Consider the following 14,505-nt stretch of genomic DNA (forward strand, 5'->3'; position numbering starts at 1 on the left):
ACAGCGCGCAAAGTACGATATTTCGTGACGTTTCCCGGGACACAGCGCTCCACAGAAAAGTGACCTGAGGCAAAGCTCGCCCGCCTGAATGTGTGGCCGTGTCACCTCCCGGTATTATACTACTCCCTGATCAGAAGATCCGATTCCGCTCGACCAACACCCTATGCAGAGCTGGATCGGCGTTGCACACTCTGGGGGGGTTATGTACTCTTGATATTATTGCACACATGCAAGAAAATGCAGCCAAGGGGGGGGGGGCTTTTCTTCCTTTTTTATGTTGGCTTCAAAATTGTTGGATTTACCAGCACACCTATATGTATACAATGTACATGTAGTTGTACATGATTGTACAATAATCATCATACATGTACATGGCCCTGGCCCTGTAGATGGCTCCAAAAGGCATATTTTTCAATTGATTTCCCTTGCATATTGAATTTTTAGTTCCTTTCAACTGCAATATGAAAATAAAGTACACATTGACATAGAGCAAGAAAAGAGCTTGATTTTGATATGCATATCATACATGTACTATACAAAATATGGGTTCACATACATTCAAATGGGACTTCGGTTATAAGGACACTTCGCGAATAAGGCCACTGCTAACACCTCTTACAACTGCTCTCAGACTCCTACCCCTCCGCGACATGCCTTCCGCAAGGTTACACCCTCCACTTGGTCAATCATCAACTCTGCACTTTTTGCCTGTGACTGGCATCTTTTATTCACCTCCACTACTGTTGATGAAGCTGTGGAGAAGTTCACCACAGTTCTTGATGACGTGCTCTCCTTCTATGTGCCACAATACGGAGCAAGACCCGCTACACCCAAACATGGCAGCCACCACCCTCGTCAGTCCAGCCGTAACCCCAAGATCCCTTGGCTCGACAAAGATCTCCAAGGTGCAATTAAACTCAAATACGACTACTATAGCTTAAGTAAGAAGTACTCCACCTATGCTAATATTTCTTTATACAAAAAACAGCGCAATCTGGTGAAGTCATTGTCACGTTCTAAGTATCGAGCATATTTACGTTCGCTCACTACCACCCTATCTCACCCCTCTTCCAGGCCTAACCTGTATACCTTTGTTCGCACTCAAAGGACAACTAGTACACGTCAAGACATACCACCGTTATTAGCTTCCAATGGTTCGATGGTGACTGACCCCAAGTCTATAGCTAATACTCTCAATACGCAATTCACATCAGCTGGTATTCCAGACGACCATTCCTCTCCAATACCACCTCTGCAGCGTTCTGCGACTGTGTCTTCTGATCTGCGCTCTATACATACCACCACATCATCTGTTCGCAGCTACCTAAAAAGACTAAAAAGCAACAAAAGCCCTGGTCCTGATGCCCTACCAAATGAAGTTCTCAAAGTTCTGGCTCCATCTCTGGCGTACCCACTGTGCCTTATATTCAACCTTTCCTACTCCTCCGGCGTATTTCCTGATCGTTGGAAGATCGCTAAGGTCACGCCCATCTACAAGTGTAAAGGCTCCCGATCACAAGCCTCAAACTATCGTCCAATATCTCTTCTCTGCTCCCTTTCAAAAGTATGTGAAAAGGTATTTTACGACCAGTTGTATTGCCACATTTCACCATGCCTTAGCCCTTCCCAATCTGGCTTTCGGCGCAACGACTCAACCTCTGACCAACTAGCTCGTCTAGTACAAGACATTGCCACCCTTCGTGATGCTCGACACCATATTGCTCTCTGTTTCTTTGACTTGGCAAAGGCCTTTGATACTGTCTGGCATCGTGGCCTCCTTGCCAAGCTACATATTGTCTTTGGTGTGTCTGGCCCTGCTCTGTCCTGGCTGGAGTCCTATCTGAGTAGCCGATCACAGTTTGTTTCTGCCCTCTCCATCAACTCTGATCCTCTACCAGTGTCTTCTGGAGTTCCCCAAGGCTCCATACTTGGACCTCTTTTGTTCGTAGCATACGTAAATGATTTACCCTCTATAGACCCAGGTGTCTCGTTATTTGCTGATGATACAACCCTACTGTCAGCATCCTCGTCCCCAGCGGCTCTTGTACCTCGAGTGTCGGCTCAGATATGCAGTGTCCTACGCTGGATGCAAACATGGCGACTTAGACCCAACCTGACTAAAACCGAAATAATGTTCCTTCCCCCAATCTCATCCATGTCACTTTTACACCATCCTGATTTCCCAGAACCCATAAAGGTTGTTTCCAACCATAAACACCTGGGAATAATGCTTGATGATCGTCTCTCTTGGTCTTTCCATATTGATGCTCTTTGCAGCCGTTCAAGCTCTGCCCTAGGTGTTATACGTCCCCATTGTTTCCATCTTCCTTTCAAATGTAAAATTTTGTTTTACAAACTGTACATCCTGCCTCTTTTCATGTACGCTGCTGTTAGCTGGTGTGGCTTGTCCTCGGTTCTCGCTGAGCATCTCGAAATCCACCATAGAAAACTTCTTCGTATCCTGTTTAGTCTACCCCCTCTCTACTCTTCTGCTTCCCTGTATGTCCTTGCAAATACTTGCCCACTGTCGACCCACCGTCAAAAATTAATTTGCACTTTTGCTCACAAATTTAAACTAGCTCTACATCCTCCTCATCTTAACGTGTATAACTGGTTCCGAATCACAGATGGCTCCCAGACAAGATGCTCTGTTGCCCTCCCCTTGGCTAAAACGTCCTCCCTTGTACGCTCTCCACTCTTTGTTGCTTACTCTGCTTGGCTTGCGCTGCCCGCTACTACGCGCAATGCCAGTACCCTGGACGCATTTAAATCTGCTCACTAGATTCACCATCAAATGTCCCTCCCATGCTTCTCCGTCTTGACCATTACTTTTCTTCTTTTATTCACCATGGTTGGTTAACACCCACATCTCCCGTACTGGCTGATTTTCTTCTCATGCCATGAGGTGTTGTCTATAATAATAATAATAATAAGGACACTTTTCTGATGCCCCGCCGAATGTCGTTATTGGCGAAGTTGACTGTATTGCAAAGACAAACGTGTGATGCGTTGCCACCCGTACACATGTTGTAAATCACTGGTGCAAGGAGCATTGCGTCATAAATAATGACGTCAACTTGAAATTCTGTCGGGACAGCAGGGTACTAGTATGTGGGGAGTTGCACACTCTGGGGGGGTTATGTACTCTTGCTTCGCATACATACTCATTCTTCCAAGTTGATTCACGTGATCCTGCATTTGAAAGCCCTATTTGAATATTGTCAGTTGTGGCCAGCTGTTACATGTTTTATGGCCAGCTGTCTTCGATGGTATGGTTCGGGACAGGTATGGGATAGCGCCAGGCATGCTGATGGCACAAACAAACACGGTGTGTGGACCCTGGCTAGCGCCAGACGTTACTGAAGTACCCGGTAACGTCTTTTGCATAGCTACCGGAATGATAAAACTACGACGCAGTTGACCAACCCTGCGCCGCATGTGAATGTGTTTGATCAAGAGTCCCAGTGCATCGTGCGCAACTGGAATATTGGGTTGTGGGACGGCGTAATCCGTGATGAAGTACTCTTGGTTTGGTTTGATGAAGCAGAGATGCTAGCCCAGGCTAGGAAGGGTTGCAGCGTTGAGACTTGACTTGAGACTTGGCAACTATGTACAGAACAGTAGAGTAATACTACCGTGACCAGACGTTAAGCGCAGTGGACAAGTAGATCTACCACAAATGTAGTACAACTGTACAACTCTGGTTTCGTTTTGTAGCCTATCTTGGATGGGAGCGTTGGAGTGAAGCGAAACACTTCGAATTCACTTGCAGAGAATAGTTCCGATAGAAGTCGGAACACTACTGGGCAGCGTTTGCATTTGCTGCATGAAGACGGTTGTGTTGAGCCGATTTGCTTTCCTTCGCCAAAGACCTTTGGGGCCTTTAAATTTAAGCCAGCGTGCTAGCTCACCCGCTGGCCAGCCAATCGTGTCTCGGTTCTGGAAGGTCCTGATAAAGAGTTGGACAGGGATATAGCTCAGGCCCGGCAAGGCACCGCGGCCTAGCCACACTCAGATAGTTCATAATCCAGTCATCATCCACTTCTGATCAGTTGTCAGGTGAGACAACTCTTCGACGTGGACGTGGATTTAGCCTACAATACCTGTTGAACTGGTGTGACGGGCAAGGAGAGTAAGTGAAGGCGACACGCATACTTCGTGAGGTCTGGTGGTGGAGCAAAGCCAACACCCGCCCTGGCAGTCACAACACTAAATAAGCACAGACCAGTAAGTCGCGTCTAATAAATTGATGCTGTTTGTCCATAATAATTATAGGTTAGTGCATAGCAGGGAGGGCCTTATGCCCTGCTTCTCCTGGTCACAGGGAATACACAGCAGGGCTCAGCCAGTGCCGAGGAAGTGCTTGTACTTGGTGCAGTGTCGTGAGCAGGATAAACTTCCAACATCTCTACACAGTGTAGCTCTTCAGGCTCACACGAAGACTCAGAAACCGGAATATCTTTCATGATGATTGAAAGTCCAGCAGCACAACAAAGCTTGCAAGGACTGGTTTGGCACAAGCTTCCGTCTCATTGGCGTGTGCTCAGCCAGTTTTTGAAAGAAAGAGTAGACGTTCATTCCTCGTTCAACCTGCAATGAACTGGAGAGAACACAAACCAACAAGACGACGATGGTTCATGTTCATCAGCTCATGTGTTCACCACCGCAGTGCTACCATTCACTTTCCTGCTCCAAATGCACTACCAGGCTGCATGGTACTACGATTTGACGGTAGTAGACCGTGATTTGCATTTTCCAATGATTAGGACTGGTACCATTTCTATCCTTCACACTTAGAACACCTCGACTGCTTCAGAAAACAAGGGGCAAGATTTGATATGGATTATGTGATTGTTGGCTATGTCACCATTTGAAAGAGGGTTGCAACCGTGATAGCGCTGTAAAATGAATTGAAATCTACGTATTGCATGGTATACTCAGCACGTACTCAACAGTTGACGAGGCGAGAATTTCGTGCAAAATTCCGCCCCAAGGTTGTGCACAGCAAACAACAACTTGATATTATATCATTAACCCTACCCTTACCCTATACGTACCCGTTGTGCCGATCGAGCCTGAGCCGCCTCTACTCGACTCCACGGTCCAATGACATTCGGTCATCATGGCCAAATTCAAGTCACTCAAGTGTTGAGAAGTGTCTACGTCCTCGCACGCGGCATGTGTCGACATATAAATAATATGATGTATACGATAGAGAAAGAACTACTGAAGAGCAACCAACTGGTTTCACCATTCTCCTTCAAAGGATAGGGCGGTGGCAGAGGACCAAAGCCGGACAATAGTTGGAAATTCTCAGCGTTGAATTATTTCTACAGGCTGTAGATACCTGGAAAAGGTCGATTTCCCGCCACGGAAAATATAAAAGTCTTCATTTGGGGTGCTGGCGCCATGGCATGGCGCTTGGCCTGTTGTGGCCAGCTGTTTGAGACATGTTTGTGGCCAGCTGTCTTTGATGGTACGGTTCGGGACAGGTACGGGATAGCGCCAGGCATGCCGATGGCACAAACAAAAAAAACACTGTGTGTGGACCCTGGCTTGCGCCAGACGTTACTGAAGTACCCGGTAACGTCTTTTGCATAGCTACGGGAATGAAAAAACTACGATGCAGTTGACCAACGCTGTGCCGCATGTGAATACTACCGTGACCAGGCGCTAGGCGCAGTGGACAAGTAGATCTTCTACAAATGTAGTACAACTGTAACAGCAAGCTAGCATGCAGTTGAGTGAGCACGAGCCGAATCCGCAACAGATAATTTTGTCAGTTTTTAACTGGAAAGCTGTCGAAGACTCATTACAGTATAAGATCAGTTGTCCTTGGCTCTGGTTTTCGTTTTGTAGCCTATCTTGGATGGGACCGTTGGAGTGAAGCGAAACACTTCGAATTCACTTGCAGAGAATAGTTCCGATAGAAGTCGGAACACTACTGGACAGCGTTTGCATTTGCTGCATGAAGACGGTTGTGTTGAGCCGATTTGCTTTCCTTCGCCAAAGACCTTTGGGGCCTATAAATTTAAGCCAGCGTGCTAGCTCACGCGCTGGTCAGCCATCCGTGTCTCGGTTCTGGAAGGTCCTGATAAAGAGTTGGACAGGGACTTAGCTCAGGCCCGGCAAGGCACCGCGGCCTAGCCACACTCGGATAGTCCATAATCCAGTCATCATCCACTTCTGATCAGTTGTCAGGTGAGACAACTCTTCGACGTGGACGTGGATTTAGCCTACAATACCTGTTGAACTGGTGTGACGGGCGAGGAGAGTAAGTGAAGGCGACACGCATACTTCGTGAGGTCTGGTGGTGGAGCAAAGCCAACACCCGCCCTCGAAGTCACAACGCTAAATAAACACAGACCAGTAAGTCGCGGCTAATAAATTGATGCTGTTTGTCCATAATTATAGGTAAGTGCACAGTAGGGAGGGCCTTATGCACTTTTTAGTGCCCACCAGGTTAGCCCGGAGGGCCGTAGTCCCCGAGGGCTAACACCAGGCCAGTTTATAATTTTGGGAGAAATTATTACATGTACAATGTAGCTAAACATTGTCTTTTTTGTTTTTTTAGGGACAAGCCTTGAGCCTCTTGTACGGTCAAAATGACACATTTGTGGAGAATCAACACAATTACATAAAACGAATCATCAGATACAGTAATGATTATACAGAGTCTGTCACTCAGTAGGATCACTGCAGCTTCACTGGTTGCGTGCCTCCGCCACCACTAGCACAGCAGGGAGACTCAGGCACGGCAGGAGCAAACATGCTCCTTGAGCCACGCAGGCACATAGCACCACCACGCACCAGGGAAAACCCTAGGCGGCAGCGCAGCAAGGAGAAAATCTGCGCATATGGCTCCTTGCTCTTCTCAGCCAGGAGAGAGACGATCCGCGTGAAAAGACCATTGGCATGCTTGCCATAGCCACCAGAGGCAGAAAGCACAACGGGCACGAAGGAGGCATGCTCAACTTCGCGTACTCGTTCTTCGTACTTCCGGCGCTTTTCCTGTTCATGGCGTCTGTAGCTGGCAGCGAAGGAGGTGGCGCGATTCGAAGACGCAAAAGGGTTGAACACCCGTACAACAATAAAGATGAGCTCAAATCGGCCACCCCACACACCACTAGCTGCAACGTCCAGCCGAGCTTGCTCCTCCGTGACAGCTGTGCGATGGCGGAAGGCCTCTCTGGTGACGGGCTGGAGGTGGGGTTCCACCGTCACATTATCAGCGACCTGCCTTAGAGCTCTGGCGGTGATGTCCCTCACCTCGTTATGTCGTAGCGTCGGGAAGCCACCAAACAAGCACGACAGGGCATGACTCACATTCAGCGGCTTACTGCACATGCAGAGGCTTGAGAGCCGAGGAGGTGTCCAGCCGTAGCGGAGACACAGGCCATCCCGGAAATCTCCCTTGGTGAGGGCGAAACCATGGCGGCTGAGGGAGCGGCAGGTCAGCCAGCTGGATGCACCCTTTTCTGAGGCCAGGTCGAGAACAGGGGCCAGCTCCCGGTGATCCGAGCGAAGGGCGTCAGCCATGGACTTGGACGCGCTCCGCTTCTGGGCACGAACCGTCGCCTTGACCATCCGGAGCTGAGTCAGAGAGTCGCCAAGAGACGACTCCTGCTCCAGTAGGCGAGACACGAGGCTAGCCGTGATCCTTATGGTTGAGGTGTACTGTTCAGCCACTGAACAAGGGTCTGCCATACCCAGTCCCCAAAGCCGGCAAGGCAGAGAGAGTAGGGAGCGAACAGTTGTCCCAGGTGGAGCCTGACCTGTGATGGCCGGGATGAGCCGACCGCTGATTGCGTGTTCCAGCGGTTTAAGCAGGGACGGCGGGACGGAGGAGGTCCGGCAGAGGGAGGGCCACTTGTTTCGCAAGCCCTGTGTGAAGGTGGTGTTGCGGAATCTCAGCCATTCCGTTCCCCGGGACGCAGGACACAAAGGACAAGACTGGTTTGTTTTACATAATATAATTGGACATTACGGAAAGGTAGACTACTCTGACAGAGAAGAACAAGAAGACTGACAAAAGGACTAAGGACTCTCGACTACAAAATCGCGCATGCTCATATCACACATGCACGCGACTAGACGAGACAGTTAGGGGAATGCCATCAAACAGGAAAACAACACATCATTTTACAATACATGCCCCCTTGATGACATTCCACAAAATAATAAACCGACACCACGTTCCACATGCACAACAGCAAAAGGAACCACAGCAAAACCGAAAAACAAAAACCAACCAACAGCTTACATTGTAGCACAACAAAACTGGGCCACTACACAGGGCCAAACCAAGACACAAGAGCCGACGCTCTCAACCAAGCCGCACCACAGGGCCAAACCAAAAAACACAAGAGCCGGCGCTCTAAACTCAGGCACACAAGGCCAACCGAAACACGAGAGCCAAAGCTCCAAAAAATAACAACATGCGCGCAGCAGCGCAAAATAAATCTACAACGCAAATTTATGTACAACAGAACGCCGAGAAGAGCAACATACCGACAACCAAACTCAACAACACAGCAACAAACTGAACAGCGAGAGAAACACCATCAGACAACACAGCGAGCAAGACAACAACAAGACGAACAACAAAGGACGACACACAGTCGGTGATGCCAGACTCATCCACTGGCCTCTGGCGAGCCACGGCCACACGCTCCATGCGGTACCTGCCTTCCAAGATCCAGTCCCCAGCTTCTGCCGTTCCAACCACCTGCTCTGCCTCCTCTTCCACCAGCTTGCGCTCCCACCAGCTCCTCTCCTGACCTCCTCCATTCCCACGCATACTTTATAGTTTTACTTTGTTGTTGACGACGACGACGAACAGACTCGCTACAAACTACCTCATCCTCTGCGTCCCGGGTTTCGGCACCACCTTGTTGCGGAATCTCAGCCATTCCGTTCCCCGGGACGCAGGACACAAAGGACAAGACTGGTTTGTTTTACATAATATATTTGGACATTACGGAAAGGTAGACTACTCTGACAGAGACGAACAAGAAGACTGACAAAAGGACTAAGGACTCTCGACTACAAAATCGCGCATGCTCATATCACACATGCACGCGACTAGACGAGACAGTTTGGGGAATGCCATTAAACAAGAAAACAACACATCATTTTATAACAGTGGAGTAGGCAGCCTGTAGCTGCGATGCAGCGATGGTCGTGAGCTGCGCAACTTCCTCACACCAGGTAGCGACCTTGGATTGGACAAATTGTTCTATGAACTCATCCGTACCCAAAGGTGCACCAAGGTGGCGGCATCCATCACACGTGACCTGCACACCGGTCCCCTCAAACGTCTCGATAGCAGCTGCGTACGTGGAGGGCTTGAACAGGAGGAGTGACTTCTGGGCGCTGCAGTGGTGGCCATACCCAGGACCGTGGCTGACAAGATTGTCCCACCATTGGCGAACAGGCGTTAGCTATCCACCGGCTGCAGCATCGTCCACATACCAGCCCTGTTTCGCACCAGGCACTGCAGCTTTCTTGATGAGCGGGAGGATTCCAAGCGCGTATACGGGCATGGCCAGAGGGTCACCCTGGGTGGTACCCTCGCACGATAGCAAGCACTCTCCATCAACGAATAGGCGGGATGGTTGGCGGTAGGTATTGATTACAGCTGGCGCTATAGAGGGACAGAGGTGACGGATGTTCCGTAAGCAGGCTCCACGGTTAAGCCGGTTGAAGGCGTTCGAAGCGTCGGCGAGCAATATGGCATCCGCATCCTCCTCACGGTAGACATCTTTCATGGCATGGATGGCAGCTTCAATGCCGCACCCCTGACCGGCACACAGTTGAAGGGTGCCCGCTGCATCTTGGATATCTCTCCTGCTCTGCAGGCACTGTTTGTTCGCAACTGCGGAGCAACTCGCCTTCAGCGCAGTCTGGGCCTGCAACAACCAATAGCCAGAAGCCGAGCGGCCAATGCCGACCGGCATCTCGCGGTTGCCTGTTATGGAACCATATACCTGACACGGTGCGAGCTAGGCCTGGGCGGATAATGCTAGCATTATAAGTAGCATTATAGTGTGCTAGCATTATAACACCACATTTCCACGAAAGTGGCATTATACTCAAATGGCCTTACTTCTGCGAAAACCAGGTTTTGTAAAAAGGTTGTGTCGCGGGGACGCTCGAGTGCAGTGAAGTGGAACCAAAGAGAACCTCGCTTGTTTGAAGAAGTAGCAGTCATGGCAGGAAGGGTTTCAGCAGTCAGGGAAATCAAAGGGCTTCCGGTAGAATATTCCCTGCTACACCTCTAGTCACAACGAAGAGTTTTTGAGCTGATCGAACGGATTCCATCTCCTACACTCAGGGATGACGAAATTTCTGCGCTAGCTGCTGCTTGGGGGAAATGGTGAAGAAATCGTCTCCAGTTAGAGTCGTGATGGCGATAGTGAGGAGAACCTGGACGACATCGATCCAGCCAATCGAAGTACGGAGATACTAGCTGTTTCTGGGCCTCACACAAAGGGAACACGCGCAGCAGAGCTCATACGTTTGCAGCAAGTTCACAAGGAAAAAGGCTTGAAGCGCAGTGTGAAAACTGTTTTGCATTGAAGTCCTTGGCGATGAAGTGCTACTGAATGCCAGGCGAATGAGCGAGCAGATCGAGAGGCCTCCACTCGAGACTTTCCTCGCTGGACAGCTAGCTGCAAGGGATTGTATGGAGCAATAGCAGCATACAATTAGCATTATGATCATGATTGTCTAGTATTTTCCATGCCGTCTACGTAGAACTACGAAACGTGCACAATACTGCCCAAACCAAGCCATTTCCCATACTTACTGCTGGTGAATTGCTGGCATTACAGAGGAACAGCAGCATTATAAGTAGCATTATGATACAGTTTTTCTGGCATTGCCATTAGCATTTTCCAGCAAAATAACTAACATTATCCGCCCAGGCCTAGTGCGAGCAATGGGCAACATCCCAGCATTCCGCCGAGCTGCCATTCCCTACACGGTGTAGACTGCTACACAGTTGGTCATACCATGGTATTCAGTACCCACGAACTTTGCAAAGCCGATAATATGATAATGTACGGTGGTGCATGCACCGATGGTACCACCACTTCGTAGACTGCCTCCCGTTCATTTCTGTGCTCCTGTCTCTATTCTCGTCAGCTGTGTACTTCAGCAGTTCAATTCTGTGCTCCAGTCCTCTTTATTCTCGTGAGCTGTGTACTTGTTTTGCAGTTTGTTTGGTTTATTTGAATTCGCACAGTAACCGTGTACTTCAGCTATTCTCTCCTCCCTCTTCTGAATTTGACTCTCCGCTGGCCTTCTCTCCTCCCATCCCCTTACATTGTATTGGGCCTCCGCAGCTTCCCCCCACCACTACCACCCCACGCGCACACTACATTGTCACATAGCACAACTCAACCATTCGCTACCCTGTTATTGAGCACTCCTGCTCGTTTGGTCTCGCGAATCCAAATAAAATCAATCAATCAATCTCTCCCAGTAACAGTGAGGATGGCTTTGCCGACAATGCGCCAGGCCACTTCGCCGACACCAATGGGTCGAACACCCGGCGACTTGTCAAGGGCTATTAGTCTGCATGCGACGAACGCCTCCAGTGTCGCTGGGTTGACGTATGTGGTAGCAATGCCACGAGCGCATGTCGCAAGCGAGTCACACAGCTCATCCGACGCTTCGGAGAACGCGGTGCACATGCGCCGCCATCCATCAGCGTCCTTGCCCGATGGCCCAGCCACGCCGTGGGTGTGCAGGGCGGCCCGGCGGATGACGTCACGGGTCAGGCTTGAGAATATCACACTGTGGGGCTGAACAGGTGGCTCACCCGTGAGCACTGAGCAGAGACTCTGCATCAGACGGCTCTCCTGCCGAATGTTTGCTGATAAGAACTACACAGTTTGATTCTTGTCAATAATCTTCGTAAATTTGACTACCGTAGAATCCCACGGATAAGCCCATGGGTACATTGCTGAAAACCGCTGTGCAAACAAAAACAAGCGATGGTTGTGTTGAAAATGTTGGTTTGCGTTGCGCAAACCGTAGTTAACCAGCACGCCACGGGCCGCGACCCCGCAGGGGGATATTCCCGCTAGATGACTTTAGGTGACCTACACGCGATGCGACGGGTGCGAAAACGGGAAATCCACAAATCGTAGCCATCTCGCTACCCACGCAACTGGCGCAACTGGGCCATCGCAGAAGTTGAGCTTGGCTCAATGTTTGTGATGTGACAAGCGATTTGGCGTACGATTTTGACCTTTTCTACAGCAATGTAGTTCAAAGGTTCAAGAGTTGCCTGTAAACTTGTTCAAGTTGTACCAAACCGTGCGAATACTAGGGCGACGTACCCACCTGCATTGAACTTCGCGACAAATTAGCAAGGCGTTGTCGCATCACTGATTTCTTCTATGAATGGTATATCGCGAGTTCGCATCCCACGCCTCCATCGCAGATTGCGTCGCATCGCCCATCGCATCGCAAAAAAGCTTCGGTTAATCCCGCTTTAGTCCTGGATGCGTTGACTCATGCCATACAGTGCTAGTGTCTCATTACCCTTGTACTATGGGATACCACATGACTCCTCACTGGAATCATACCTGTGACCAGGATACCTTGTACAGGCATTGACCAACTTCAACTAACTTGTCGTTTGTGACTGGGGTTTGGGTGGGGTGTGTTGTGTGGCTTGTGCTAAACAATGCTTTTTTGTGCTGGTTTTCAGTATGCCTTCAGTGTGCCATGCTGGCCAGGGTTATAATTGATCAGTGCGTATAATCGATATTGGCAGTCCTTATTATCCATGCAGTGCTTGCCTGTACAAACAGGTCCGGGGTAAAATGGAAAAAGCCGACCTTCAAAGCGGCTTGACGAAGTTGGTTGCATATTTAAAAGACAGCATTTCAGCTTTCAGGGAAGACGTCGCTTGCTTCTAGTGGGGTACTAGAGATAGCTCTATCGGGGGTGTCGGAAACCGTGCGGCCAAAATTATGGCCAAAGCCGCACCTTTGGCCGAACCGACAATCTTGTGTCGTTTGAACCATTTGAACCCCCAACCCCCATACATCACTCCCCCTGTCTAGTCCATGGATGCTTGGAGAAAGCATTTGTTAAGAAATCTGAAAAGTTTGACATTCTCTTCCAGCGTATAAGCAACACTATGCACACCACAATATGTGTTATGAAAACTACCAGTGCTCGCCGTATACTCCACTATGGGAAGCCAAGGTACTGGTAAAATTAGACAAAACATGTCCCCAACGATAGCTAACTTTGTGAAGATCTTGATAGTCAATTTGCTTTGTTCTCTTGTGTTTTCAATCCTAATACTATACAGAGAATCGGTGTCTTGTTGAAAGAGAACCTCGCACGCTAGCTGCTGTTAGATGGTGTGGACTTCAACGCATCATCATCGATATCTGCCAGTATCTGTGCTCACGTTTCATCAAGGTATGTTTCTGTTCTTACTGGGATGCTCTCCAATGAATACATCACAACTTACATGTGTGTATGTGTTTCATGTTAGTATATGTAACAGTTTTACACCTACTTTCACCACTCACACCTTATCACCTTGTGTCACACCTACTCTCATATATATAACCAGTATATTGAGTAATAAACGCTCTCTTCTTCCTTCGCTCAATGAAGAACTATTACATTGGTAGCAAGAGGATGGATCTCCATCCCCTGTGGTCGTTCGTGGGCCTAGTTCTGGCCTCGGCTATCAGCTCTATCGTCGTCAGCATCTGGATTGTCAACCGTCTCCGGAAGGAAGCTCTACCCTCTACTCAGTCGTCACCCCAGTGTGTTCCTGAGTCTCGTACTTCAGCTTCCCAGCCTGCACCGCGTGATCGCCCACACGTCAAGGAGCCGCCCGTGTTCACCGGAGATCCCACCACGTTTCGGGAATGGGCATTTGCCGTCGAGTTGGCCTTGGCTTCGTGGCGCTTCGCGGATCCTAAACGTGAAGCTGAGTTTGCAGCCAGTTATATCGCTGGAAATCCGCGTCTGTGGTTGATGACTTCCCTGGAAGCCGGCGCTGCATACCCAGACTGGTCGTCCTTGAAGAAGGCATTAGAGGCGGCTTACGGTGTGAAGTACGACCAAGAGAGAGCTCGGTGGAGTTTGTTCTCCCTCTCCCAGCGCGGCGCCTTAGGAGACTACATCGCAGAATTCTCGCGGCTCAGTTTTTTAATCACTGACCTGGATGGCCACTCTCGCGCAGTACTATTTGTCAGGGGCCTGGCCCCGGAGCTCAGGCGTGAAGTCATGAAGGAGCATCCTACAACCCTGCAGAAGGCGACAGAAGCAGCGCTCGCCGTATCGCAAGTGATGCCCTTCATTACGGTACGACAGCAGCAGGGGAACCTGGTACGTCGTCCACTGTCGGTTCCTGGTCCCCGTTCCAATCGCGAGGAAACGGAACGACGATGCTACATATGCCACCGACCTGGTCATCTGGCACGTCAATGCGACTCGAACCCAAACGCTGGACGCCAGTAA

The 14,505-nt window shown here is 49.6% G+C and overlaps 1 protein-coding gene across 1 annotated transcript; it reads left to right on the plus strand.

The window, feature by feature from the left end:
* Positions 1 to 13,644: 13,644 nt before the first annotated feature.
* On the plus strand, positions 13,645 to 14,505 carry LOC135820090 (uncharacterized). Its single transcript, XM_065333397.1, has one exon. It carries the CDS (start codon positions 13,645 to 13,647, stop codon positions 14,503 to 14,505), a length of 861 nt encoding a protein of 286 aa, XP_065189469.1.

The sequence above is a fragment of the Sycon ciliatum genome, chromosome 6 (genome assembly GCF_964019385.1).
Source record: "Sycon ciliatum chromosome 6, ocSycCili1.1, whole genome shotgun sequence".
Taxonomy (NCBI): Eukaryota; Metazoa; Porifera; class Calcarea; order Leucosolenida; family Sycettidae; genus Sycon; species Sycon ciliatum.

What these genes read in the sequence shown, in the direction of transcription:
- LOC135820090 (XM_065333397.1), top strand. Translation starts at nt 13,645, where the DNA reads ATGAAGAACTATTACATTGGTAGCAAGAGGATGGATCTCCATCCCCTG.